At 44.2% G+C, this 27911-nt stretch overlaps 1 protein-coding gene across 2 annotated transcripts; it reads left to right on the top strand.

Moving 5' to 3' along the window:
* The first annotated feature begins 606 nt into the window (after positions 1-606).
* Positions 607-27554, top strand: HMGCR (3-hydroxy-3-methylglutaryl-CoA reductase). 2 transcript variants are annotated; one of them, XM_088443735.1, is made up of 20 exons: positions 607-719; positions 8203-8386; positions 9112-9223; positions 9484-9571; positions 9675-9759; positions 9859-9964; positions 11047-11153; positions 11757-11876; positions 12141-12304; positions 12506-12744; positions 12893-13062; positions 14122-14316; positions 14545-14703; positions 15049-15206; positions 15937-16042; positions 16614-16784; positions 17079-17219; positions 17318-17476; positions 25401-25555; positions 25922-27554. In XM_088443735.1, exons 2-20 carry the CDS (start codon positions 8222-8224, stop codon positions 25974-25976), a joined length of 2655 nt encoding a protein of 884 aa, XP_088299861.1. In that variant the 5' UTR covers positions 607-719; positions 8203-8221; the 3' UTR covers positions 25977-27554. The 2 variants fall into 2 exon arrangements, with proteins under 2 accessions (XP_088299861.1, XP_088299862.1); XM_088443736.1 differs by lacking the exon at positions 607-719 and adding an exon at positions 862-1019.
* The last annotated feature ends 357 nt before the right edge of the window (positions 27555-27911 follow it).

The following is a 27911-nucleotide window of genomic DNA, read 5'->3' as shown; positions in this document are numbered from 1 at the left end:
TTACAAATAAAATGTTTCACATTTTGAGTAGTATAAAAAAAAACACATTTTACACACAAGTGTTGCCGTCCTCTTCTCTGATTAGCTACCTGATTAGCTGGAGGTGGGATCTCCTCAGTCTCTGATCCCTACATGTCATATTGCTGACCAGGAGCACGCAGCTGGTGCAGCTCTTTCCTAAATAGTACTTAATGGCGGCTATATCATCACTATAATAAGCCTCTTGCAATGTGAGCCATAAGCTCCTGTTATTGGGTGATGTGAACGTACACAGCTGCCATGTGTGTGGTGAGTGATGCTGTGACCGGGATGCTGTCTCCCCACAACGGGTCAAGGTTTGTTTGCACAGTAGCAGGAGCCCGGTTGCTGCCCGCTCTCCATCACTCCCGGCTCTCCTCTCCCATTGGTTCCCAGTCAGTGAGGAGAGATCGCGCGTTCCCTGTCTCGTCTTACAGAGATGCGCGTCGCCACGGCAACGGCAGTGACGGGCTCACCTGGGGAGAGCGCCCATTGGCTGAAGGATCAGGCCACTGGCAGCCTCGCGCCGCCGGGCCCCGCCCCCCTCGCCGAAGGCGCTCAGTCACTCGGCTGGTCAGGTGACGTCCTCGTTCACTCGGCGTGCGGCGGCGGAGGGGAGAGGTGGTCTCGTGTAGGTGCCCGTTACCTTCCCGTGTCATCATCGCCGCCCGGCCAGTCAGGAGAGAGCCACCGGCCTGAGGGTGAGTGTGCGCAGCGGGCGGGTGTAACGTTCGTTTCACTGGTTTTTAATCAGGCATTGTGTTAGACAGCCCCGGGCAGAGACTGTAGGGAGGGTCCTCAGAGAGACAGCAGCTTCCTGGAGTTGTTGTTGTGGTGGTGGAGTGGTGGTGTTGTCTGACTGAGCCATGGGAGAGAGGTGACCCCTGTCCCCGGATTGTACCCAGCCCACCGGTGCTGTCTGGGTGACACTTACCCGCGCCTAATACCCGGCCCAGCGTTCCCTGAGTGACAGAGACTGGGAAAGGGCAGCACATTGGCAGGTAAAGGCCATCCCTGCTGGGACATACTGTGCCCAGAACTATAGGTTGCTATATCTTAGGTTTCAAGTTACCGAGTAATGATGAAGACAGTGGTGAGAAATGTATCAACTTCTGTAGAGAACAGGTGGGAGATTGGTCCATATCAACCAATCGGATTTTAGTTGTCATTTATCTAGTGTATTCTATAAAATGATAACTGCAATCTGTTTGGTTCCTATGGACAACTTCACCTGTTCTCTCTAGAATGTTTGATACATCTCCCTCTAAGGAGCACTATAGCTCGACTATAAGCACACCCTACTATTATATACAACGGTATAATGCTATATCTTGGGAGCCTTCATCTGGTAATGTTATGGGCTAGCAGTTGTCACTATAGGGGCCATCAGCTGGTTATGTTATGGGCTATGAGCTGTCACTATAGGGGCCATCTGCAGGTAATGTTATGGGCCTGGAGCTGTCACTATAGTGGCCATCGGCTGGTAATGTTATGTGCTAGGAGCTGTCACTATTTGGGCCATCATCTGGTAATATCATGTGCTAGGAACCTTCCCTATAGGAGCCATTAGCTGATAATGTGGGCTAGGAGCTGTCACTATAGTGGCCATCGACTGGTTATGTTATGGGCTAGGAGCTGTCACTATAATGGCCATCGACTGGTTATGTTATGGGCTAGGAGCTGTTACTATAGTGGCCATCGACTGGTTATGTTATGGGCTAGGAGCTGTCACTATAGTGGCCATCGACTGGTTATGTTATGGGCTAGGAGCTGTCACTATAAGGGACCATCAACTGGTATCATGGAATAAGAACATTTCATCACAGTAGCTATTGGCTTGTAGTATTATGGATTAGGAGCCTTTTACTATAGACTATTGGCTGGTAATGTTATAAACTATTAGCCTTGAACTATAGTGGCCATCAGCTGGTAATATCATTAGCTATGATTCGTGAAACTAAAATTCTATATCCATAGGTTTTTGTCTCCCTGCCTTATTTCTATTGTCTTTTGTCAAAATGTACAGTTTATAAACCTATGGAGATGTGTTCTTTTTGTTTTTGTGCTAGGCTTATTAGTCACACAGTCTCAAGAAATTTGGCCAACACCAAATGATGTTTCAGCAGATTTTTTCCTATGCCGTTATCTACAGAGACGCTTGTATTTTAATTGATGAGTGCCATGATCTGCTCCTTTTGATCTTGTAATGCAGTAATTTTGTTGTGTCGGATGAGCTGGAATCAAATATTCTTGCTCATTTACTACAAGCAATTCATTATATTATATATTACCCATTATATTTTTTAGCCTTTTAGGGTAGGAAATGTTACTTCGATCTGTCACACAAGCACTATGTTCTCTTTGTGATGAAGCACTTAAGATTTTTGCATTAGGCTAAAAATCGTCCCTGCAGTTAGGTCTAAGATTGCTATACTAGGGGGTGAATTTACTAAAGTGAGAATTTTTAGAAGGGAGTTTTAAAAGTGATGTTGCCCATAGCAACAAATCAGATTCTAGCTATTATCTTCTAGAAGGTGCTAGTTAATTGTTAAGTAGAATCTGATTGGTTGCTATGGGCAACATCTCTTTTAAAACTCACTTCTAAAAACTCTCACTTTAGTAAATTTACTCCTAGTAGTCTTCATTCTAGCACCCTGCTTCTGTCACAACCCATGCAGTTCCTCTATCCTGCCTGGGGTGTCGCTCTCTGCTCTGGTGCTTCTAGCACCCTCAGCTGATGCAACAAACTGCTGAGATTAAGCAGTTTGCGTGCAGGAAGGACCAGAGCAGATAGCAATACCACAGGGAGGAAAGAGGAACTGCACAGGCTTTAACAGGTGCATGGTGTTAGAATGAACACTATAAAGTGTTCCACTAGCTGCTTCATTTTAAAAGGGTAAAATGTGCCCTGCCCTTTTAGCGGTGCCCCGCTAAAATAGCCTGCCCTGAGCTGTCCCCACCCACCGGCAGCAGTGCCCATGCGGAGCCATAGGCAGTGGCCTACTGCCTTCTGCACCCAAGCCACTGCAGAACTTGAGCAGAGGCCTTTCATAGGTGGATCACTTAGAAGAATTTGTTTGTGTTGCAGTTATAGAGCCGCCAGGCACGACAGATTCCACACACAAATAGGCACATCATAAGAATGCTTCACATTCAGGTGGGTTAGGGATGGCCCAGTGACACTGCAGCTCCTCCCTGCATGATGCGAGGACCTTCCACACCCAACCTGCACCCAATCTGCAGCCGCACACAAAAAGGAAGGAGAGAGCATCAGATTCCGATTTTCTCTAGATGTTCCTGTCAAAGTCTGTGATCAGTGATAGTTTACACTTGGTGTAAATGCCAGTAAAGGGGCAGGTGAACTTCCAACAACTTTAAGCAGTGAGTAGCCCAAAAGTTTAGCTAGTGAATACTTATTGTGTTAGTGAATTTCAGTTGTATTTTGTTTTGAAATTCTGAGTATGCATCTGGTGTGTTCTGCTTGTTGTCCTTTTGTGGCTGAAGCTTGAAAAACCTCCTTATCCCTATTTGTGCTGCACATTTTTACTTATATGTAAACATGTTTCATTGATGAAAAATAGCTTTTTGGACTTGTATTAGCCTTTAAAGTGCATTCTACTGTATGAATGGTTTTATTTGTTAAAAGCACATTACAGTTATAGTATAATTGAATAATTACTACAATATTCCTGTACTTGGTGTGTTGGTTATTATTAATATCCAACATTTTTAGGTCCTGTCTAAATGATCCTACTTTGTAACATCCTTAGCCCATGATTGCAGTCACATTGTAAGACTACATATTAATTAGAGGTTGAGTCTCCCATATCCAAATATTCCGAATTACGGAATTATTTTGGCATGACTGAGAAAACTAAACCTTTGATTTTTGATGGTTCAATGTACACAAACTTTATCTAAAGCACAAATTATTACAAATATTGTATAAAATTACCTACAGGCTTTGTGTATAGGGTGTATATGAAACATAAATTAATTTTATTTCTGTACACAAACTGTTTGAGCCACAAAATTATTGAAAATATTGTATAAAATTACCTGCAGGCTGTGTGTATAAGGTGTATATAACACATAAATGCATTCTGTGTGTATATTGGGCTCCTATTCCTAATAGGACACCAATGATATGCATATATTCCAAAATACGGAATATTCAGTTATCCAAAATACCCCTGGTCCCAAGCATTTTGGATATGAGAGACTCAACCTGTATGTATTTCTAGTACTGCTTGGCATCCTAGTACTGTAGGTCATAAACTTTCAGTGCTCTTTTTCTATATAGTCTGCTTAGAGTACAAACCATAACTGGCATTATTATATCAATGGTAACAAAATGCAATTCATATTGCGAAGTGGAGAGGCCTGGTGATAAACAAGTTGGTTTTATAAGGAAAGGTGGTATACAAAGGAAGCGGAATTGGTATGAGATGCTGGCTGTCAGGTTGCCATCCTGATGGTTGGTATCCCATCGGTTCGGGTAAGTATACTTTCGACGCCTATCTTAACTCCCTTGTCGGGATATCAGTGTCAGAATTTAGAGCTGACTACATCCCAAAGGAAGCATGTAACTGTAATTGAAGGGTTTATTTTACAGTCTATTAATTTGGTAGTAAAGATGTGATGTCTAGTTTCTTTGATGTTGTTAGTGTAACAGACTTATTCATATCACATAAACTGTACATAAGGCACCAGCTAGTATCATCCTAATGTTTGTGCAAGGCACCACACATGGGGGTCGATTCAATTAGATTGGACATAGTCACGTCCACGTGTAAGTGCGGCTATATGCTGCACTTGCAGTATCGCCGGACTCATGGATATATTGTTGCAGCCCCGTGGTGCTGCGTACAAAAATCCATGAGTCCAGGACTCATCGCGTCTAATTGAATTGGCCTCATAGAGCAAAGTGCCTCCATCAGAATAACCTGTAAATCACTTGATATAAGAGGCACTTGGATGAATTCTAGCTAGTCTAGAAGGGTGATCAGCATCATTTATTTGTAAGGAGCCACAAAGTGTTGCCGCACCATACAGTTATAAAACATACAATCACTCAAAGTACAGACAAGGTTGACTTAAAGGGGGAGCAAAAGTAAGACGGGGAGGTAGAGGGAACCCTGCTAATAAGAGCTTACAGTCTAATATCATTGATAAAATATCTTGTATGCCCTCTCCATCATTAAGTATTTGGAATTTCTGCCTTCATCCCCCCCTATATCCCCTACCAGATTTTATCAGTCAGGCAGTGTGAGTTTGATGTCAGTCTCTTTCTGTCTTAAAAAGTCTCTTTATTTACCACCATGGTGGCAAAAGGCCACAGAATGTTTCTTTACATTGTATGCTGTTTTATATACTGCATTTCCTTACATGGCTGAACTAGTCCTAGGAGTGTCATGGCCTCTGTGCTTAAACATTGCCAGGCTACATGTGCTTTTTGGTTAATTCTTCTGGGTATCAGTGGCTGCACATCTTCCCTCGCTCATTAGAGGTCAGCTCAACTCAGGTTGTCCAGTACTGTTTTGTTCAGCCATGGATTGTTTTTGCACTTTCTAGTCTGACGTTTTGTATGTGTAAATTTGGAAGTGTGAATGTAGTAACTGGAGATACGTGTCTTGTTATATCAGCTATTAGGGGAAACTCCAGGTTTTATGTTCACAAGCCCCACAGTGTACTGCTAATGAGTTCTCCTCCATCACTGGAAACAATATTGTTAGTATGACACATGCTTAGAAAGCAGCGAGATGCTGCCTGGTTACTAGAGCCGGACTTTCCCTGACTGGGAATTACTGGAGAGGTTTGTTTTTTATACTGTGATGCAAGTGACCCTCTGTAAACTTCAAAACCGAATCATAGAGAAATAGTGTGTATGTGTATGTATATATGTATATATATATATGTGTGTATATATATATATATATATATATATATATATATATACATATACATATTACACACACGTCCGTAAATGTTTCATGTGTATAGCAATAATCAATGAATAGCAACAACTGTTGTCTAGCAATTGCACGTTTCTTTGGAAGAGAAATCTATGTATGTGTAGTATACACTTTGGGCACGATTCAATTAAATGCAAATTGAATAGCGCCGGGAATGAGCTCCCGGCGCTATTCAATGCTGCGCGAAGTTAGGTCGGGGAAGGCTCGTTCTCGCATCTTAAACAGGGTGTTTAGGCGCGAGAATGGGCATTGTCCGACTAAACTTATCGGCGCGATGCTGATTTCCCGGCGCTAAGGGCAGAAAACAGCAAAGCGCCTGGACTTTTGTCGGATTTCTGCTCTCATCCGCAGAGGGATGCGAGAAGAAATCCTTAGTCGGGCTTAGCAGCGCAAATTAATTGAATAGCTCCAGGAGCGGATTCCCGGCCCTATTCACTTTGCGTTGAATAGAATCGTGACCTTTGTGTGGTGCTGGAGTATTTGTTATGGGGCTGCCACGATATGTCAGAGAAAGATAACTTGTCAGAACGGTATACTCTAATGGTGCATACACACGGGACGATCGTCAACTATAACGATATTGTTGAACTATCTCCCGGGTGTGCTGGATGTACAATATCGATCATCCAGCACACCACCACCACCACACCAACGATGGCCAACGACCTGTGATCAACGATCGCGGGTCCTTATAGTAACCTGGTCGATATCGACCAGGTTAGCCTGCATGCAAGGGGTGATGGACAATAGTGTTCCCTCTAGCTCCGGCGGGAGGCAGGGCGCCGGAGCTAGAGAGGGCATGTCCGTGCGCGCGCGACCGAGAAGGGGGCGTGGTCATCGAAAAGGGGGCGTGTCTATAAGACGTGTCCCCTTTTCGTCACTCTTGGGGGCGTGCCCGGCACTTACGGACACGCCGGGCAGCCCCCAAGCCCTGCAGACAGGGAGAATAGATGCCGGGCGCCGGGTCACCGCACATTTCTTCACCCGCGGGACACTGCGACCCGCGGGTGAAGACGGTTCCCGCAGGCTGTTAGGGCAGGGCGCTTTTTGCCCTCCTTCTGGAGGGCAGGGCGCTTTTTGCCTTCCAGAAAGAGGGCAGGGCGCCGCGCCCCGCTAAAACAGCCTAGCGGGAACACTAGACAATATCGTTATCGTCCATACGTGCCCGCGCACGATATCATCGATATTGCTTATACGTCCATTTTAATCGTACCGTGTGTACGCACCTTACGTCATTTGTGAACGATGCAGTTTTGCAAACTAAAAGATACTCAAATGCTCCATCAATGTGTAAAAATAGCAAAAAGCAAGTTGTGGTTGGATATGATTTAGATTATTTATAGGACCATTGTCGCCAAACTAGAAAGTAAATAAATAACGGCTGTTACAGTTTAGATTTTTTTAACATGAGTTGGATAAAAGTTCCTATAAGCCCCGCATTACAGCTCAGGCAGGGCAGGTTCCCAGCGTTAGATACCCACCAGGCCCGCAGTGTACAGCTAGTTGTGCCATATCTTTAAGAATTTTAGCCAAACTCTTTTTATGTTTTCCTTTTGTTCTGTTTAAATAATGACCAATATGAAACAAATTAGTATGCTGTAATAAAGCTGCTATTAGTTCCATTATTAATTGCAGCATTTACAGTGAATAACCTTGTTCTTGAACTTGATACAGACTAAAGTCAAGGTCTGGCCTCGATAAGAGGAAGATAATGATTTGATAACCTTGTATAAAGACCAGGTTGAATACTACAGGGTCAATGTCGTATGGCTTGTGGACTGACTTTAACTGATGTAACCTGTTAGTCATTAGGTTTCTGGTGTTTAATAGTTAATTGCAGCATTTGGAGTTAACCAGGCAGGAAGGTTACTGGTGTGTGCAGCCTTGAATGATGGGAAACAAAAAGTGAATGTACTCTACAACTGAATGACTATATTCAAGGGCAGAGCCTTTTTTACTGAACACTTATCAGGACACAAACAGGAGCTGCCTTTTAATTGTTTCACAGAACAGTTATTTTTGCATATAAATATAGATACCTCCAAATCCATTTCTCATGTTTTCGTGATTAATGGTATGAAATGTGTGAGACTGCATTTTGTGAATCTGTTGCTTTGTACTTTTTGTTTCCTCTATTCCCATAGATCAGTGCTTCTATTTGGATCACAAACCGCATATGAAGGAATTGAATTCTCTGTTCTGTTCCCAGGTCATCACGAACTGTAAAAATGCTGTCCCGACTGTTCCGCATGCATGGCCAGTTTGTGGCTTCCCATCCATGGGAGGTCATCGTGGGCACGGTGACCATCACCATCTGCATGATGTCTATGAACATGTTTACAGGGAATGATAAGATTTGCGGCTGGAACTATGAGTGCCCTAAGTTTGAAGAAGTAAGTTATGAACTAGAACAAATAGTTGTCTTTAGATTCTCTCGAGGTTGCTGACTATTTCAGCCACATGTTACCTTTTACAATGTAAGTGTATTTAACCAAAAAAAATAAAAAAAATATATATTTTTTTATTATTATAACGTGAATGCATATGAGTCGCAGTGAGCAAGCGCCAGGTTAGATTACAGACAGCTGTCACAGCGAGGACTTGCCCACAGTGTAATTGACAGTAAGGGAGTGTATAAGGGAAATAATGGGGGGGTGGCGAGGCAAGCTCAATTGTGTCGAGGACATTTTGGGGGGTCTCTCAGCATGTGAATTCGTACACAGTGGTAAAGGCTCCGGCGGCTTACTTACGATGGACATTCTGCCCGGCCATAGGGTTGCTCAGCCGATCAATTGTGCGTCTGATGGTGCGACTTTGTACGCTAGTGACGGAATTGAGATGCTGCTGGTGGGCCTCAGTACAAATTCCTGTGGCTGCGACGTTTGCATGTTTTTGCAGAACCGCTGCGTACGGAATCACACTCACGACGGCACCTCTGAATCAGGCCCTAGAAGAGCAGTGCACCAGTGCTTGAATGAAGGTTATGCATGTAGGAGAGCTCATCAGTATGTGTTTATTACTACTTTATACTTCTTGTTATTCTTACTTGTTGAGAACTAAGCTTTGGTTTTAATTTAGACTGTTTACTTAATCTGTGTATTTAATTTGTATGTAACAGGATGTTCTAAGCAGCGACATCATCATCTTAACCATCACAAGGTGCATTGCAATTCTCTACATCTATTTCCAGTTCCAGAACCTCAGGCAGCTTGGATCTAAATACATTTTAGGTAACATTGTTATTAGTATTATTAGTACTGTACTACTACAGTGTAAATGCCATACTTCAGCTGTTGCCTACACTGAACAGCAATCTTGTGGCAGGACCAATTCATGAGCATGCATGTCATGACATCCCTTAGTGATCTGATTGCCTGCATTTAACATTAATACTTGTTCAAGGGACACCATAGCGTATAGAGTATAGATGTGATGTAGTACTAATGGTTTTTAAATTAACATTTTTATATTCTTTTTGTTTGCGGTTTAGGTATTGCTGGGCTATTTACCATCTTCTCAAGCTTTGTTTTCAGCACAGTGGTTATTCATTTTCTAGATAAAGAATTAACAGGCTTGAAGTAAGTGTATAACACATACGCTTTAGTATTTTTTTGTTCTTTTGCATTTTACTGGTGGATCTAGAAATGTGACTTGTTTTGTATTAATTTTTTTATATCTCAGTGAGGCTCTTCCATTTTTCCTGCTGCTAATTGACCTATCCAAAGCCAGTGCATTAGCCAAGTTTGCCCTCAGTTCCAACTCGCAGGTAATCACATCCAGCTAATATATAAGGCAGTTTTTTATTTTTGCCTTATATTTGCTCCCATTTCTATCTCCACCATGATATACCATATACCTCTTTCAGGATGAAGTTCGAGACAATATTGCTCGTGGCATGGCCATTCTGGGGCCTACTTTCACACTGGATGCTCTTGTGGAATGTCTTGTAATTGGAGTGGGCACCATGTCAGGTCAGTAGGAATATATATATATATATATATATATATATATATAATTAGCAAATTTGTCATCGCTGTCCAGAGTGTTTTATCTTAGTGTGCTGTTACACATTACATCTGTTTTATCTTTTTATTAATTGACTGTGTCATTTGTTTGTATAGACTCCTGTTATGTTTCTGCCAGCATACTATTGGTTAGCATTTAGAATTTGTCAAGCCCGGGAGAGGCATGATCACTTCTAACCCTCACCCGATGTAACTGCCCTGCAACCTGGGTGCAATGTACTTTGGTAAATTCAAATGCAGTTTAAGCACAACTTGAATGCACTTAAAATTCTAGCTTGTTAGATCTTCTGAAAAACACACCTTCACTTGGGTGCAAGAAATGTCCGAACATGCTATTGAGCAAAGATAATGCGATGCAGCACAGGGTACAAAACAGCCAGTGTGTACAAAGGCTTATTTTGTGGTGTACCCGGTGTATTACTAAATCCATTACTGCCCAGTAGGATGATGTGTAGCTGTCCTATGGCGTGTAACACAAAAATGACAACATATGGGTCGGCATTCTAAGAGGGCTTCCAGATTTGGTGTTCCTATAGCTCAGTATTAAGAGGACACCAAAAAAGGAAAGAAAAGAACATAGGCAGTTAAATATTAGTCTGCATAATTTACTAGAAAATACGGTATGATTATATGCACAACCATTACATGGTCGACAGTTGTATTAAAGGGCATTGTCTAATAATACCTTTTTAAGTTTTAATACTTTTAAAATGGTTGCAGAGAGGAGGTGTTAGTGGGAGGACCAATCAGAAGCTGCAATCTCTTTGATTGGAAGTCTTGCTCAAACCACAGACTCCCAGGAAAACTGCTGCACAAGCCGTGTCCATGGCTGTGGTGAATGCCCCCTGGGCACAGAGCATTCTTATTCTACCAGGAAGTGCTGCTTTAAGTCTTCTGCACCTTTTTTTTTTGCATTCCCTTAGACAATAAGATACACCATTATATTTGGTATTGCTAGCCTATATTTTGTGCGGTCATCTGTGCGATCTTGTATATATTTCAAATGTGTCATGCTTCCTCTTATACAGGTGTGCGCCAGCTGGAAATAATGTGCTGTTTTGGCTGTATGTCCGTCCTAGCAAATTATTTTGCCTTCATGACATTCTTCCCAGCCTGTGTGTCCTTGGTCCTGGAGGTGAGTGTGTGAGTCAAACAGCCCCTCAAATACCAGTCTTACATTGAACATCAACAGATTTTAAAATTGTTTTGATATTTTTATATATATATATATATATATATATATATATATATATATATATATATATATATATATATATATATATATATATATTTTTTTTTTTTTTTTTTTTTTTTAAACTTTGTTTTTCTAACATGGAATCCGAATGAACTTACTTTGGGATTCTAACCACTAATCGTCACGTAAGGTTGGGGTGTGCGCCTGTGATGTGTTTTATTAACAATAAAGCTTTGTTCTCAGTGAGAAGTAAAAACAATTGATTTACATAAATGAGCACCGCTTTTGCAAAGATACACCTAAATAAATCCTGTATGAAAATATACAGGTTAAGACCATAAAGCCCATCATATAGTAATTGATTGAAGTCAATTGAACTTTATATAATCACTGAACTATTAATATCATAGTTTACAGTATGGAAAACAATGATATATATATAGATATATATATTGATATATGTAGATATGATTGTTTTTAAATAATGGCGAATTGGTGCAGACAAGTGTAATGATTTTTTAAAATTATTATTCTCCCCCTCAGCTGTCCAGGGAGAGTCGAGAGGGCCGTCCCATCTGGCAGCTGAGCCAGTTTGCAAATGTATTGGAGGAGGAGGAAGATAACAAACCAAATCCTGTCACTCAGAGGGTGAAGATGATCATGGTGAGTTTTCCCGTTCACTGGGCTGCAGTTATTATGTAATGGTTTTAATATATAAAACATGTATTAAAATCTTTCACCTCATGAAACATTGAAATTATCAGTGGGCGCCCCATACACTGGTATCTCCCCGAATATCTCCTGATGGCAGCCCTGAGTTTGCCACAATTGGTCAAGCAAATCTGCACATGTGGAAGAGCTTAATGTTTTTTTAGTGCAGGTGAGATATATTAATATAATAATATCCCTCTCTCAAACTCTCTTCAGTCTCTAGGTTTGGTCCTGGTTCATGCTCACAGCAGATGGATAAGCGAACCCACTCCTCAGAATAGTACTTCTATTCAAGACCATAAGGTTTCCATTGGCCTGGATAATACCATACCAAAGCGAATTGAGCCTAAGATGCCTCTCTGGCAATTTTATCTCTCCAGGTAATAAGAATATTTTTATTTTATGTGCTATAATTAACATAAGGACTGTATAGGTCGCTTACCAGAATGGGGGTGTAGAAAAGTATACATTCTCTGAAATTGTGTACATATTGTATCTGGTTACTCATCAAATGTAATACATGTTTGAGATCTGTTCTTCCACCTTGAGCCTCTGTTTACATGGATGTGTTTATTCCACAGGATGGTCACCATGGACCTTGAGCAGGTCATAACGCTGGGCCTCGCTCTGCTTCTGGCTGTCAAGTACATATTCTTTGAACAAACTGAGACAGAGTCTACTCTCTCACTGAAGAACCCCATTACGTCTCCAGCCACTGTGCAAAAGAAGCAAGTCGAGAGTTGTTTTAGAAAGGAATCGATGCTGGAAAAAGCAACCCAAGACTGTAAAGCAGAAGAGATCTCATCAAAGGAGGAAAAAGGTATCAATCTGACCTATAAGCTGATGTGTTTGTAGCCTTAGATAAGTACAGGTTTGAGTTTATGTTCTTCTTTCTGAAACAACTTACATTGTAATATTTAGGAATATGTTAGAATTTTCATAGCTGAATTCTCTGTGTGCATTTTTAGAGGCAGTTATAAAGCCATTGCCTTTGGAGAGTTCACCCAAGCTCAAGTTTGTGTTGGGAGATTCCCCATCACCGGCATCCCTAAGTGAAGAGGAGGTGGAAGCCAAGTTTGATATACCAGAGGAGCCTCGGCCCATTGGTGAATGTGTTTGCATTCTCCGGAATCCAGATGTAAGAGAATGGAGCATACAGATGTGGTAGCATTGCCTTACTTTATAATGGTCAGGGGGCATCATTTGGATTTTCTAGTTTCCTAAACTTATATTTAGTTATTATATTTAAACAGTTTTCACCACTTACCAACTGACTTTTATATTGACCGCAATCCCTTCTTTACCAGTATAGCACCTCACATATTACCTTTACTCCATGCATGTTACATGTCAGGTCTCTAATTCTCTAAAACCCATTTTGGACATAGCCTTTTGACCAGGGATATTGCTGGGACTTGCGGCTTAACCCGGGTCTCTGCTATGTGTGAACAGACCCGACCCGGGTCCGATGTCTCAAGTCCGCCTCCCTGCTTGGTACAAGGGTTTTCCCCAGGACCAATGGGTCACCTATAGTGTGAACGGTGCGACCTGGGTTTTCAGACCCGAGTTGCGCTGAAAATACTTGATTGGCTGTTTGTGGCGCTTGCAGATGACCTCATCTGCAAGCACCTGAGTACATGATAGCGAAGCAGATGCCGTTTCTGACACCATGGCTCACTGGAGTGAAGATGAGGTACGTGAACTGCTACCGGTTGAGTGGTGAGGAGAAGGTCAAAAAACAAATCTCTCATTAGTTACTGGTCGGCCATGATTACAACAGTGCAGTCTCCACCCAGCAGACAAGTCACCACCCAGTTTTCATGAGCTCATAATTGTAATCCAAAAAAAAGTCTTCGATGACTCATGCAGAATGTCGGGGCAGACACTGGGTTAGTGGGAAAGGGGTGGACCCGCAAATTTCCCTGGTACAAGGTGTAGTGTGAAAGGGAGCTCCTAACTGAGACACTGGTTGAAGCCGTGTTCTAAAACCCCTGTCAGAGCCGTGTAGGAGCCCCAGCTCATGTCTGAAAGCGGTATAATATGTATTCGATCAGACTTCATAGACTTACTAATCTGTGCATTGTCCAGATGAAGTGAGCCAGTCCTACATACAGTATACATAGTCTTTGTATTGGTAATATATGTACCATAAGCATTTAAAAACTGTAACCAGCGCTCCTCTTCTGCTTCTTTTCAGAAAGGTGCTCTGTACCTGAGTGATGCAGAGGTGATCAGGTTGGTGAATGCTAAGCACATCCCATCCTACAAGCTGGAGTCCATGATGGAATCCCCCGAGAGAGGAGTTGCTATACGCAGGAAAATGTTGTCCAGCAAACTGCCTCAGTCATCAGCTCTTCAGAACCTGCCTTACAAAAACTACAACTACTCAATGGTATGTCATTGCCAGAGACTGTAATATTCAAAATGGAAATGCAAAGTCTCATATCTCTCCCAAACTATGGAAGTTTGTGTAGATCTGTTAATCCTGTTACCTGCAGTCCTGTATGTACCCTTCCTACTGCCGGTCAATAACTGCCACTTTTATGCCACACAGACTATTTCCTAGGATATCGCTAGTGAGTTTGTGATCAGTAACGTGTGTATTACTCTCCTTTTCTAGGTTATGGGTGCATGCTGTGAGAATGTTATTGGGTACATGCCCATCCCTGTTGGTGTAGCAGGACCTCTGATCTTGGATAACAAAGAGTTTCAGGTTCCTATGGCAACAACAGAAGGTTGCCTAGTGGCTAGCACCAACCGAGGCTGCAGAGCCATAATGGTGAGCTTTAATTAATAAATGTCTTCAGAATTGTAAATGGAAAATATATTTTTATTTTGTGAGTAGATGGTGTGAGTAATTTAGTATCAGGCTTTATTCTTAAATGAATGCATTGGACCAGGATGAAGGTTCTTATCTGTCTCACCCCCCCCCATGCAGTGTAGAACTGTTATATAGATTATCATTGCTTACATCAATACAATATTGTTGTGTGGTTGCACAATTTAGAATAATCTACCACATACTGTAAATCTTTAAGATAGCTACACTAGTGCACTTTCAAAGTTGCTGTATATATCTTTGTGAGTCATTTAAGTGAGTGCTGTACCTCTATCCTTCTTTCAGCTGGGTGGAGGGGCGCACAGCCGCATACTTGCTGATGGGATGACTCGTGGACCAGTTGTTCGGTTACCAACTGCTTGTGAGGCAGCTGAAGTGAAGAGCTGGATAGACAGTCCCGAGGGCTTCAAAACGATAAAAGATGTCTTTGATAGCACAAGCAGGTAAGTGTTTCATATACCGGACCACTGGGGACTTTACTGGAAGTATCCGCAAAGCAGAACAGTTGTTTAACAATGAGCCTATTCTTGCTAGATGGTTTAGTTTTATTGGTCAGGCTAGCATTGGGGCAGGACAACTCGTTGCTGAAAATGGGAGCGCACACTCTAAATGGGTGACTGTCTCTTGGGTGAGGAGGCTCAAAGCCTTGGCTGAGCATCTGTGTCTGAGCAGCCACCTGCTCCCCGATCCATAAGTTTGCCAAGTTTTACAGATTTAATATTTTTGCATTGACAGATGCTCGCTTTGGATGGGAGGTGTTGCCTAGAGGCAGATTTTTTTTGTTCTACCAAAGTTTTTTGTGTCTCCCAAGAAGATGAAAGCCAAAAAAATGATTTTTTTAAAAAGAATTTACGCTCCCAGTTTTTTATTTATTTTTTTGTTTTGTTTTATCCTTTTTGTTCTGCCATTTGTGTCTTGATTAGAAGAGTAACAGACTTCCAGGCAGGCTAAGGAATATAGAGGGGAAGGTGTATCAAAGTACTGAAACTCCTGCCTTCATGCCCACACGTTTCCAGTGTCACCCAATGGTTTCAGGGGAAATTATCTATTTTTTATATTTTTGCTCCACATTTTATTCAACAAGGTGATAAACGTATCTTTATGCTGTTTTGATGTTGTTGTTTATTTTTTTTGTTGGCTTATATGGTCTCCTTAATTCCTCCCTACTTTTAGATTTGCTCGACTTGGGAGATTACAAGCCAGTGTAGCTGGACGAAACCTTTACATTCGTTTTCAATCCAAAACTGGAGATGCTATGGGAATGAACATGATATCAAAGGTAAGGGTGGTTTTGCTGGATGAGAAGTGCAATGCTCCAATATGTATTTGACTTTTGGATACATTGTTTTGTTTTAATTTAAGGCTACTATTATCCTATTAATGAAGCACTATTCAGGGATATTAGTTATAGAATACCTTGTGTACATGTTATACTAGAAGTGTCTTAAAAATTAACCTTGAGTAGCAGGTTCAGGGATCTAATATCTGGAGTGTTTAGACTCTTCTGGAAAAGTGTTCCTATCATGGAGCACCATATGGAATATCTTGAACACATTTAAAACTGCTTCCCGTTGTTCCCCGCACTGCCCCATTTAATTACGCTGATTAGAACACATTTAAAACTGCTTCATGTTCCCCGCACTGCCCCATTTAATTACACTGATTAGCAGGACCCCTTAAAGTGGCTGTAGAAAGAGGCAGTTTATGAACATATCTGAAGGTTGCTATGGCTGAAAAGAGCGATTTCTGGGTTTTACTTACTGTTAAGTGTCATATCTGTACGATTTCTGAAACTGACTATTTCTTGCCTTTCTCCTCGTTTGCACATTTGAATCTGATTCTTGCTATAGGGTACGGAAATGGCTCTGTCTAGGCTACAAGAAGAGTTTCCTGAGCTCCAGGTTATAGCTGTAAGCGGCAACTTTTGCACAGACAAGAAACCGGCTGCAATCAACTGGATAGAGGGAAGAGGAAAATCTGTAGTGTGTGAAGCCATCATTCCAGCAAACGTTGTACGAGAGGTAAGCAGGGAAAAATATTACTTATTTAATATACCAGTTTATGGTTTCTAGCTTTTTAAAAGCACAGTTGTGTGGAGGTGAAGTTGAGATGGTCAAAAACTATTTAATTAACTAGTTCCAGTGTCCATTCTGTAGTACCCCCACTCGCTCCCATGGAAAGAGTGGTAATGATCTGTTTAATTGGGAACTAATTAGCCAGTCACATGAGTGCAGTTCTGCAAAAAAGTCTGTTTTTTGGAAAGATGATCCAATTCAAGTACATTGTCTTTAATATGTGCCCAATTGTCTGTGCAGTTACTGAAAACATCCACAGCTGCATTGGTGGAAGTCAATATAAGCAAGAATCTGATTGGCTCTGCAATGGCTGGGAGTATTGGAGGATACAATGCACATGCAGCTAATATTGTGACTGCAATATACATTGCGTGTGGACAGGTGAGATACATAAGTCTAAGTTCTATGCAAATGTTATATATGTGGATAAGGTGAGAGTTTTATATGCTGCAATATCCTTTTTTTGTTTTCTCTTGCAGGATGCTGCTCAGAATGTTGGAAGCTCAAACTGCATCACACTAATGGAGGCTACAGGGCCCACCAATGAGGATTTGTACATCAGCTGCACAATGCCTTCTATAGAGATTGGTACTGTCGGAGGAGGAACTAACCTGGCTCCTCAACAGGCTTGCCTACAAGTGTGTAGTATAATTCTCTTGTCATAACTCCTATAATCTTTCTTTGGTAAAACAGATTTTCGTAGATCCTATAGGGGATACTGGAACAGTGTAGAGGCTCAACCAGGAGTTTGAAGACTTAAAAAAAATTATATTAATAATAATAATGCAGAAACTATTCCCCTAGCCTGCCAAGAAGCCAATTGTTACCGCAGAGCCTAATGGGTGGATCATTCTCAAAAATCCAATCATGTACCTACCCAAAGTGCTGTTCTTCAACACCCGACAGCAAAGTGTGGTGCTTGCCATAGAACAAAGACTGACTACATTAAAGTGTCTATTGGCTATAGTACCACAATTTAAGTGTAACACATAGGGGGAGCTTTGGGATGCTCCCAGGATCCCACAGTTCCCCATGGCAGGATGTAAGAGAAAATGTGAATTTTGAACTTGCGTTATATTTAGGAGCCCGGAGGTGCTATAAGAAATTGCTCCAGAACCAATGCTTACTGTTGTTGTTAATGCCCGGAGGTGAGAGATTTATTATTGCAGCCAGGAGGTGAGAAATATATAGTAGTGGAAGGCTTGCAAAATATATATTGTCCCACAGGCCCTGATATTTAACGTTGCTTTATCCTATCACTTTGTTAAATGTGATATTTAATGTATTATCTAATTTCCTGATATATACATTGTTAAGCATTGTCTATGATGTACATGTGAGATAGTATAAACCGTACACTCCAAGAGGGGTTTCTCTTTTCATATAGCTGTGTATCAATATATTTTTTGTGATCCTTCCATTGCTATACATTTCTCACCTCCTGACCTATAGGCCTTAATAACAGCAGTAAGCATTGGTTCAGGAGCAATTTCATATAACTCCTGTGGGCTCCTAAACATTCAAACATCTATCAGCAGATAACATTGTTGCTCAATTGTATCTTTCTGTATGTTACTTGCCACTGTGACCTACTTTCTACTTCAGGGTCCATAGGGTATCCACAGGATACCTTGGGTATAGGTGTGACGTCAGTCGCAGGGCACCAAAGAGTTAAGCTTTCAGCCTCCCAGGATGCACTAGGTCCCCCTCCTATACCCCGCCCCCGAGCCAAGGCACCTCAGTTTTAGTTTGGTGCCCGGCCGGAGTCGGGTGCACCTGTTGGAGTGGGGGCTAGAAGAGCCCCTGAAGCTTATTCTTCATGCAGCTGTGGCTGCACAACTGGATGAACAGCATGGACAGTCAGTCCTGACGTCCATGCTGTCTTCCCTACACCCCGCCGGTACCAGAACGCCGGTACTGATCCGGGGATGCTGGTGGGCGTCTGGGGTCACAGCTAGCGGTGACCCCAGATGCTCCGGACCATGGCCGGATTCAAGGGGGACAGAGGTAAGCAGCGGGGTCCCGCGGTGGGTCCCCGCTGATCACATGGTCCTAAGTCCCCAGGCAGGGGGCTCCCTGGGGACTGGCTGCAGCGTGGAGCCAGGCGACCAACCTGCGCTTCCACTACCCCCTGGGACAGCGGACCGCAGCAGAGCGGTAGCGCTGCGGCGTCCCAGGGGTTAAATGCATGCCAGGGGAGCGCGCCTTCCCTGTCTCACAGCCGGCGCCTCCCCCGCTGCACACAGCCCTCTCTGCATGCTGCCGACTGGTCCTGTGGCAGCGCTCCTCCCCCAGGCCAGCCTCCTCTCTGCTCCTCGGCGGCCATCTTCTCCAGAACGCATGGTGAACGCTGCTGGAAGCGCTGGAAGGAAGCATCGTGGTCTGGGTCCCCCCGCATACCTCTCCTCCGCTGTGGTCAGGTCTGTGTATGCAGCGCTGTGTCCTACCAGGCCCTGTGTCTGTGTAGTTGAGTGATCAGCGCTGTTAGTGCAGGAATTGTTATTTCTCTGCATTGTATGTGACTGTGCTAGCGCTGCTGCCTGTAATCTTTTCTCTCTAAACTGTCAGCTTTATTACTGTCCCTGTTCTTTCTGCTAAAGCCCTTGCGGTGCGGTGCTGCAGGGTGGTCTCTCGCCTATTTAATACTTAATTGGTGAGAGAGGTCACATACGTGGTGCCATCATGTCTGAAAGTGATTTTCCCCTCCGGCTACAGTGTACCACGTGCAAAGTACCGTTAGCGGAGGGGGAGGGTAGCACGGAGGGCCTTTGCCGGCAGTGTTTGTCCATGGCGCGGCCTATTACGGTTACAGCACCGGTACAGGAGCCGCCCTGGGCTTGTTTCGCTCAGGCGTTAACAGCTTTAGTGGGCCAGTTAGCTCCGCAGCCCGCGTTTACTCCGATGGGTTTGTCCCAGCAGTCTGTGGTGTCGTCACCCATGCAGGGGTTCCCACGACAATTGGTGGTACCCCACAGTCTCCCTATTTCCCCGCTCCCGGGTTCTCAGGAGCCAGCGTGGGTTAACTCCCTGACGAGTTCTGTACAGCACTTGTCGGATGTGTTGCAAGGGGAGTCTGTGATGCGGTCTCATAAAAGGCCGGTGGCGTCTCTGTCCGCTCCTTATGAGGATGACGAAGGGACGTCTGATGATGGGGAGATTCTAGATCCTTACGATCAGGAACCTCTCCATACTAAGGACGCTGATGCTAAGTCCAAAGTATATATTCCTGGACTTATTCGGGCGGTCCGCACAGCCTTGGTGATTGAGGACGAAGTTCCCCCAGCGGCTAAATCTAAGTATGCCTTTTTCAAAGATGTGAAGGGCGATGCCACAGTCTTTCCTCTTTCGGGTCAGTTGGTGGACCATTTAGAGGAGGCGTGGAAACAACCTGGCAAAAGATACCAGCCGCAGAGACGCCTGGCGGTGGCTTATCCGTTCGCGGATAATTATTTTGCGAAGTGGGAATCCCCTCCACAGGTGGATTCTCACGTGACCCGTCTTGTCCGTAGTGCCACATTGCCGATGCCATCCATGTCCTCCCTTAAGGATGCTACGGACCGCAAGGTAGAAATCTGCCTGAAGTCCGCTTATTCCCTTGCAGGGGGGGCAGCACGGCCGGCTATGGCCATTTGCTGGGTTGCCAGAGCGATGGAGCGCTGGGCGGATTCATTAGAGGCTTCTTTTGAATCCGACTGTCCGGCCGATCAGGCGGAGTTGATTGGCAATCTCCGTGATTCGGCCACCTACATCAACGAGGCGGCTCTAGACATTAGTACTCTGGTGTCTAGAATTTCTTCAGCAGCGGTAGCTGCTCGTCGCACCTTGTGGCTGCGATCCTGGAAGGCGGACGCAGATTCCAAGAAAGGTCTGGAAGCGTTGCCGTTTACCGGAGAAGTTCTCTTCGGTCCGGATCTGGATAAGATTGTGGCCACGCTGGCGGCAGCCAAATCTGCCTGTCTCCCGTCGGCCGCTGCTCCTTCTGGTTCGGGACCATCGTCCTTTCGGTCATCTAGGGCCCAGGGCAGGCCCAAACCACAGTCGTTTCCTCGACAGGCTGGCCCTAAGAAATCGGTCAAGCCCCGGAAGCAGGCATGGAGTACCAGACGTCCGGCCCCCAAGCCAGATGGCAAGCCTGCGGCCTGACGGTCCGGGCCTCCCTTTGGGGGATCCCAGGGTGGGAGGCCGCCTGCTACAGTTCGCCCAGTGTTGGTCGACTACTACGACAGACACTTGGGTTCTGGAGGTGGTTTCCCACGGATACGCCCTCTCCTTCCGGCACAGACCCCCGGCTCGCTTCTTCACCACGGGTCTCCCATCAGACCGGAACAAGGCTACGGAGCTGCGGAAGGTATTGCACACTATGCTCCAGGCTGGAGTTATAGTGGCGGTTCCATTCTCCCAGAGGGGCCAGGGTTTCTATTCAAATCTATTTTTGGTACAGAAACCCAATGGGTCATATCGTCCGATTCTCAACCTCAAAGCACTCAACAAGTCTTTGCGGGTCCCGAAGTTTCGGATGGAGACCCTACGGTCCATCATTCTGGCGCTGGAACCTGGGGACTACTTGGTGTCATTGGACATACAGGACGCTTACCTGCATGTCCCTATTCTTTGGCGCCATCAACAGTTCCTCAGGTTTGCAATCAGCAGCGACCACTTCCAGTTTCGGGCGTTACCTTTTGGCCTGGCAACAGCACCACGTGTTTTCACCAAGGTGATGGCGGTCATGGCGGCTTCTCTGCGGCTGCAGGGAGTCCGCATGTTGCCGTATTTGGACGACCTGTTATTGGTGGCAGGATCTCCAGAGCTCCTGTTACGCCACTTGGACCTGACCATTGCACTGCTGCAACGGCACGGCTGGCTAATCAACTGGCAGAAGTCCACTCTAATCCCGTCTCGGAGGATTCTGCATCTTGGAGCCTTATTGGACTCGGGACAGCAAAGGATCTTCGTGACGGAGGACAAGATCTCTGCTTTACAGTCAAGGGTGCGCAGTTGTCTGCACAGCCGCCGGGTGTCCTTACACTCGGCGATGAGGTTACTGGGCTCCATGGTGTCGGTGTTCGACATGGTGGAATACGCCCAGTTTCACTCCAGACCTCTGCAGCACCTGATCCTGTCCAAGTGGAACGGGCTGACTCAGTCTCTGAAGTCCCAGACGATTGTGCTCACCCAGGAGGTTCGCCTGTCCCTTACGTGGTGGTTACAGACGACCCACCTCAACAAGGGACGTCCGTTCTGGGTTCCAAATTGGGTCCTGTTGACAACGGACGCCAGTCTTCGGGGCTGGGGAGCAGTTTCGGGTCCACACTTGTTCCAGGGCAGGTGGACGCCGACAGAAGCGGAGCTTCCAATAAATATCTTGGAACTCCGTGCGGTCTTCAATGCTCTCCAGCAGGCACAGCGGTTTCTCCAGGGTCGCCCGGTGCAGGTCCAGTCGGACAACGCTACCACCGTGGCCTACATAAACAGGCAAGGAGGAACTCGCAGTCGGGCGGCTCTCGTAGAGGTCTCTCGGATCCTGGTTTGGGCGGAGCGCAATCTTCCGGCCATATCAGCGGTTTTCATCCCGGGAGTGCTCAATTGGGAGGCGGACTTTCTAAGTCGCCAGGACGTTCATCCGGGGGAATGGTCCCTGCACCCGGACGTTTTTCAACTACTGGTGGACAGGTGGGGTCTTCCAGAAATCGACCTCATGGCGTCCCGGCACAACAACAAGTTGCCGGTGTACGGGTCTCGCACAAGAGACGAAGGGGCGTCTCTGGTGGATGCTCTGTCCGTCCGGTGGACGTTCCGGTTCGCATACCTGTTCCCTCCGGTCTCCCTTCTTCCACGGGTAATCCGGAAATTCAAACAGGAAGGAGGGACGCTCCTGTTGATAGCTCCCGCGTGGCCCAGACGGCACTGGTTCTCAGACCTTCAGGGTCTGTCCGTGGACATTCCTCTGCGGTTGCCGCTACGACCGGACCTTCTGTCTCAGGGTCCTTGCCTTCACCCGGACCTAACTCGGCTGTCTTTGACGGCGTGGCTGTTGAGACGGCCATGCTGAGGTCCCGGGGGTTTTCCAGCTCTGTGGTGCGTACCATGTTACGAGCTCGGAAACCGTCTTCCGCGAGGATATACCATCGCGTGTGGCATACGTTCTTCCAGTGGTGTCGACCGAGAGGTTATGCACCGCGGGAGTTTCGTCTGTCTCGGATTCTCGCCTTCCTGCAAGCGGGACTAGATCATGGACTTCGCCTTGCTTCTTTGAAGGTACAGGTTTCGGCCCTATCTGTCTGGTTTCACCGTAGGATTGCTACAATCCCGGATGTGCGCACCTTTATGCAGGGTGTTCTCCGCATTCAGCCGCCCTTTGTTCCACCTGTGGCGCCTTGGGATTTGGCTGTGGTCCTGAGGGCTCTCCAAGGACCGCCGTTTGAACCACTGGGCTCAGTGGATCTTAAATGGCTAACAGCTAAGACTGTTTTCCTTCTGGCCATTGCTTCGGCCAGACGTGTTTCTGAGTTAGGGGCTCTTTCTTGTAGACCCCCTTTCTTGGTTTTTTATGGGAACAGGGCAGTGCTCCGCACTCGGCCCGAGTTTCTTCCCAAAGTTGTTTCCCAGTTTCATATTAACGAGGAAATAGTTGTTCCGGCCTTTAACTCACCGGGTCTTTCCGTGGGTGAGGCCTCTTTGGATGTTGTGCGGGCCTTAAGGACTTATGTTGACCGCACTTCTTCGTTTAGGAAGTCGGACGCTTTGTTTGTCCTCTTTGGCTTCCGTAAAAAGGGTTGGCCTGCTTCAAAGCAAACTTTGGCAGCCTGGATCCGTATGGCTATTTCTGAAGCTTATCTTCATGAAGGCCTACCGGTCCCTCCTTCTCTGAAGGCTCATTCCACTAGGTCTGTGGGTCCTTCGTGGGCAGCTCGACGTGGTGCCTCGGCAGTTCAGATCTGCAAGGCTGCTACGTGGTCTTCTGTCCATACCTTCGTGAGGTATTACAGGTTTGACACCTTCGCCTCTCAGGATGCTTCCTTCGGGCGGCGGATTCTCCTTTCTGCACAGGAGCGTCCCCACCCTTAAAGGATACTGCTTTGGGACATCCCCAAGGTATCCTGTGGATACCCTATGGACCCTGAAGTAGAAAATATGAGATATGGTAAGAACTTACCCTTGTTATCTCTATTTCTACGAAGTCCATAGGGTTCCACAGGACTCCCGCCCTGTCGCACCTGTGCTGCAGATTGGCTTTGCTCTGGTCACCGGTTTTCCGTCTCCCTCTGGTGAGAATGTGATTCTTGTATGTGTCCAGATCTTTGTTCTCTCTCTTCCTTCTCCTCCTCCGGCCTATGGCTTGGTAACTAACTGAGGTGCCTTGGCTCGGGGGCGGGGTATAGGAGGGGGACCTAGTGCATCCTGGGAGGCTGAAAGCTTAACTCTTTGGTGCCCTGCGACTGACGTCACACCTATACCCAAGGTATCCTGTGGAACCCTATGGACTTCGTAGAAATAGAGATAACAAGGGTAAGTTCTTACCATATCTCATATTATCTCATGAAACACTATTGTACATTTGCATTCTATTGAATGATTTTCTGACCTTAAATCCGAATGTGTTAGTATTTTCAATGTGGGGTCTGTCAGAAAGGGAGAACATGCACTATCTGTAGTCTCAATAATATGGGGGAGAATCTCCCCCATTGTATGGATCACACTAACATTGTAACTGAGACCTCTTTCTCTACAAATAGTTATCTAACTACCAAGAGCTTCATTGATGATTGTAATAATAACCCATCTGGCCTATACTGTGGATAATATCACCCTACCATTAGCTATTATTTTTAAGTAGATTTTGCCTCAATTACAAGAACCACACGACCTGTAGAGGATTTATGGTATAAGGAATCCTTACTTCCTTTGCATTATTAAATGGTGCACTTGTGGAGGAGCGTTCCCTGTCCCCAAAACTGTGCACACGTGTGTATTTGTATAATATTGTTTCTTTATGACTTTACTTTATATTCTTTGTTCGTCCTTGTTACTAGGAGTGTCCGAATCTATAATTTTAAATAATAAGGAATAAATGTTATATTTTATCTTTACATTCCCAATAACAAAGAGTGCACCACAAAGGAGTCTTTTGCCACTGCATATAATTATACAGGTTAATTATACAGGTTAATGAAACTATATTTACTAGGAAGCAGTGCCAATCATATGTGGCAAGCAGAGGGCATTATTTATTTCTCTGATGGATGGAATATGAATATTGGTTCAGGTCACATCCAGTGTGTAAGAGAGGAGCACACTTCAAAAACAAAATAACAATAAAAAAAATTTGTAACCTGACATTTTTAACACCGTTCCCCCGTTTCCTCCCCAGAGCTGTTAGGGCCTGTGATACAATGCGCTTCCTACACCTCTGTTAGGCACACAGGCCAAAATCTGACATCTATGTTGGCTCTGTCCCCACTAATCTCATTAATGACCCGCTCCAGGCCTGACCCGACATGATGATAAATACTGTAAAGGTGGAATTGGTCTTCACGGTTTCCTGTTTTTTTTTTTTTACTACAGATGTTGGGAGTTCAAGGCGCAAGCACAGAGTGCCCTGGTAAAAACGCCTGTCAGCTCGCACAGATAGTCTGTGGCACAGTAATGGCAGGAGAGCTTTCCCTCATGGCGGCATTGGCAGCTGGGCATCTAGTCAAGAGCCATATGGTCCACAACAGGTAATACAACCAAGCGTCCGTAGCTGAATGGCAGACCGGCCCCCATTTCACAATGAGCATAAGCTAATTCAGTGTCCTATTTCCTACTGGTAACACTACATCTATGCATTGTATTTGTTACCATGTTCTGTAAGTTACTCCATACGCTTATCATTTGCTAAATGTACAAGGCCTAAACAGAACACAGGATGGAGGATATAAAGAAATGGCAGCTTTTCACCCCTGCTATGCTGCCTCCCTAATCCCTGGTCTGTATGGTCTTTCTACAAATTCAGACATCTCTCCAACCTCTGACATCCTGCACACTGACTGCATAAATATCTCTACTTAAAGCTCTCTTACTTTAAACATATTTATTTCTTCCAGGTCAAAAATTAACCTTCATAGCCTGCCAGGCACATGCACAAAGAAAGCTGCCTGAGCCCACAGAAAGAATTCTACTTTGGGATCACAGAAGGACCATATTGGAAATTGAAAGGAAAGAGCGGAGTGTGTAACGGAAACCTTTCTTTAGAGCATTGGTTCTTTGCCAGCTGCGGGAAGGAATGTTACGGAGACGACTCAAGAGGAAAACCTATGCCAGCAGCAAACTGTGTACCAAGCCCTATGTCTGGGTTGGACAAATGAATGAAGCCAGCCGGCCAATAGCCTAATTTATGTGAGTCTTTTCTACTGATGACTACTTAAACATCTGTGGACTCCTGGCTTTGACTGACTGGCTCCTGAACTCCTATGCTGTCTTGTCCCTCTTTGGTCTAAATAACTGATGTCCAATATATTAAGTCTCAAAGGGTCCAGTAATCGCTGTTGACTTTGCTGTATGTTTGCCGTTGAGACAAAAGCCAAATGAACTGAGAATGTGGAGACTGATATGTTTAAAATAGTCTTTGTTTTATTTTTCTTCTTTTTAAACACTGCTCACAGAAAAACTGTTTATTACTGTAAAAGCTGTTCATTAATGTAAGTGCTACTTTGCAGTTCTGTTTAAAGACTTGATTTTATTTAATCATGTTGGAAATTGTAATATATGTTTAAAAAAAATTTATAATAATTTATATCTTATTTTTCTAACTTAAACTCCAGTTTTGAGATAGCACAATTTCAGAAAACATAATTATGTGTTTTTTGTCGGCCCAGAAGTGTTTACATCATTTTATACAGAATACTCCCAGAGACCTGCAATGTATTCCCATAGAGCCAGAGTTAGGCAACCTGTGGCATTACCACCTATCCTGACCAGTCTTTGGCTGGCAAGGTTCAATGTTATATGGTGATAAATCTAAAACCACAGAAGATACCACATTGTAAAATGCATCCTGTATAATTTTACATTGAATGATTTTATCAATGTTTTTGTTACAGAAAATGTTTAGTAGCTTTCATTTTGTTTATCTTGATTTAATCAAGCAAGGGCATAGTATAATTACGTATATCCCTCTAGCATCGAAACTGAAAATACCTTTCTTTTAATTAGGTGTGAATGGAGGTGTATAGAGTTTCTTCTAATAATTTTTGTTTATGTAAATGTTTTACTGCAGTCCATCATTTACTTGGTAATTCCTTCTATGTTTTTATTCCAGAAAGGGACTGTCAACTCCAATAGTCATTTGTTACCCCACAATCTAAGACTTAGCATGTGAGATCCAGTCAGTGTGGTGTTGTCTTGAGTTTGTGACCAAAGTTGTGGGTTTTTTTGTTTGTTTTTTTTTTAATTGGTCACAACTATTCTGGATTTAGTGAAGGGCCATCTACCAAACTGTAACATGACAGCCCAATCGCACTTCCAGGGTGTGGAACCCCAACTGCAGAATGCCATAAACTTTTATTCACATGTTTTGTTTCTAGATTTTGTCTTTTTGGCATTTATCAGAAGGAGTAGTTCGTGCAGAGGTGTGTAAAACACCTTTATACTGTGTTCACTGCTGCAGGTGGTACCCGTGTCTCCGTTCTGTGCTGGCAAAGAGCTGACATTCATGAATAAAGCATCTGTTTCCATTTATTTTCCCAAATTTGTATTTATTGGAATAACATCTGAAAGGTCACCTTTTTATTGTATATTGAAACATAAGCTATCTTTAAATTACTGGAATAAATGTACATATTTTTCTAAAGTCCTGTTTGATTTAGTGCCTGTCTTATTTTGCCAAAAGTCCCACAGAAGTTAAAGTTATTAAACTACAAAATCTGTCAAGTACCCCATGACACATGTGAAACTGAAAACTAGCGGGAGACCCTTTAAAATTAAATTGTTATATAGATCATTCAAACAAAGGGACAAAAACATTTGAGATTCACTAAAAATTGTATTTTTTTTAGTACGTGCTTCTCGTCTTTTGGCAAAACATCTACTATTTTT

This window comes from Taudactylus pleione, unplaced genomic scaffold (genome assembly GCF_031769625.1).
Source record: "Taudactylus pleione unplaced genomic scaffold, aTauple2 ptg000333l, whole genome shotgun sequence".
Classification (NCBI taxonomy): Eukaryota; Metazoa; Chordata; class Amphibia; order Anura; family Myobatrachidae; genus Taudactylus; species Taudactylus pleione.
The sequence above is the reverse complement of the archived record's forward strand: the minus strand, read 5'-3'. Positions and strand labels throughout refer to the sequence as shown.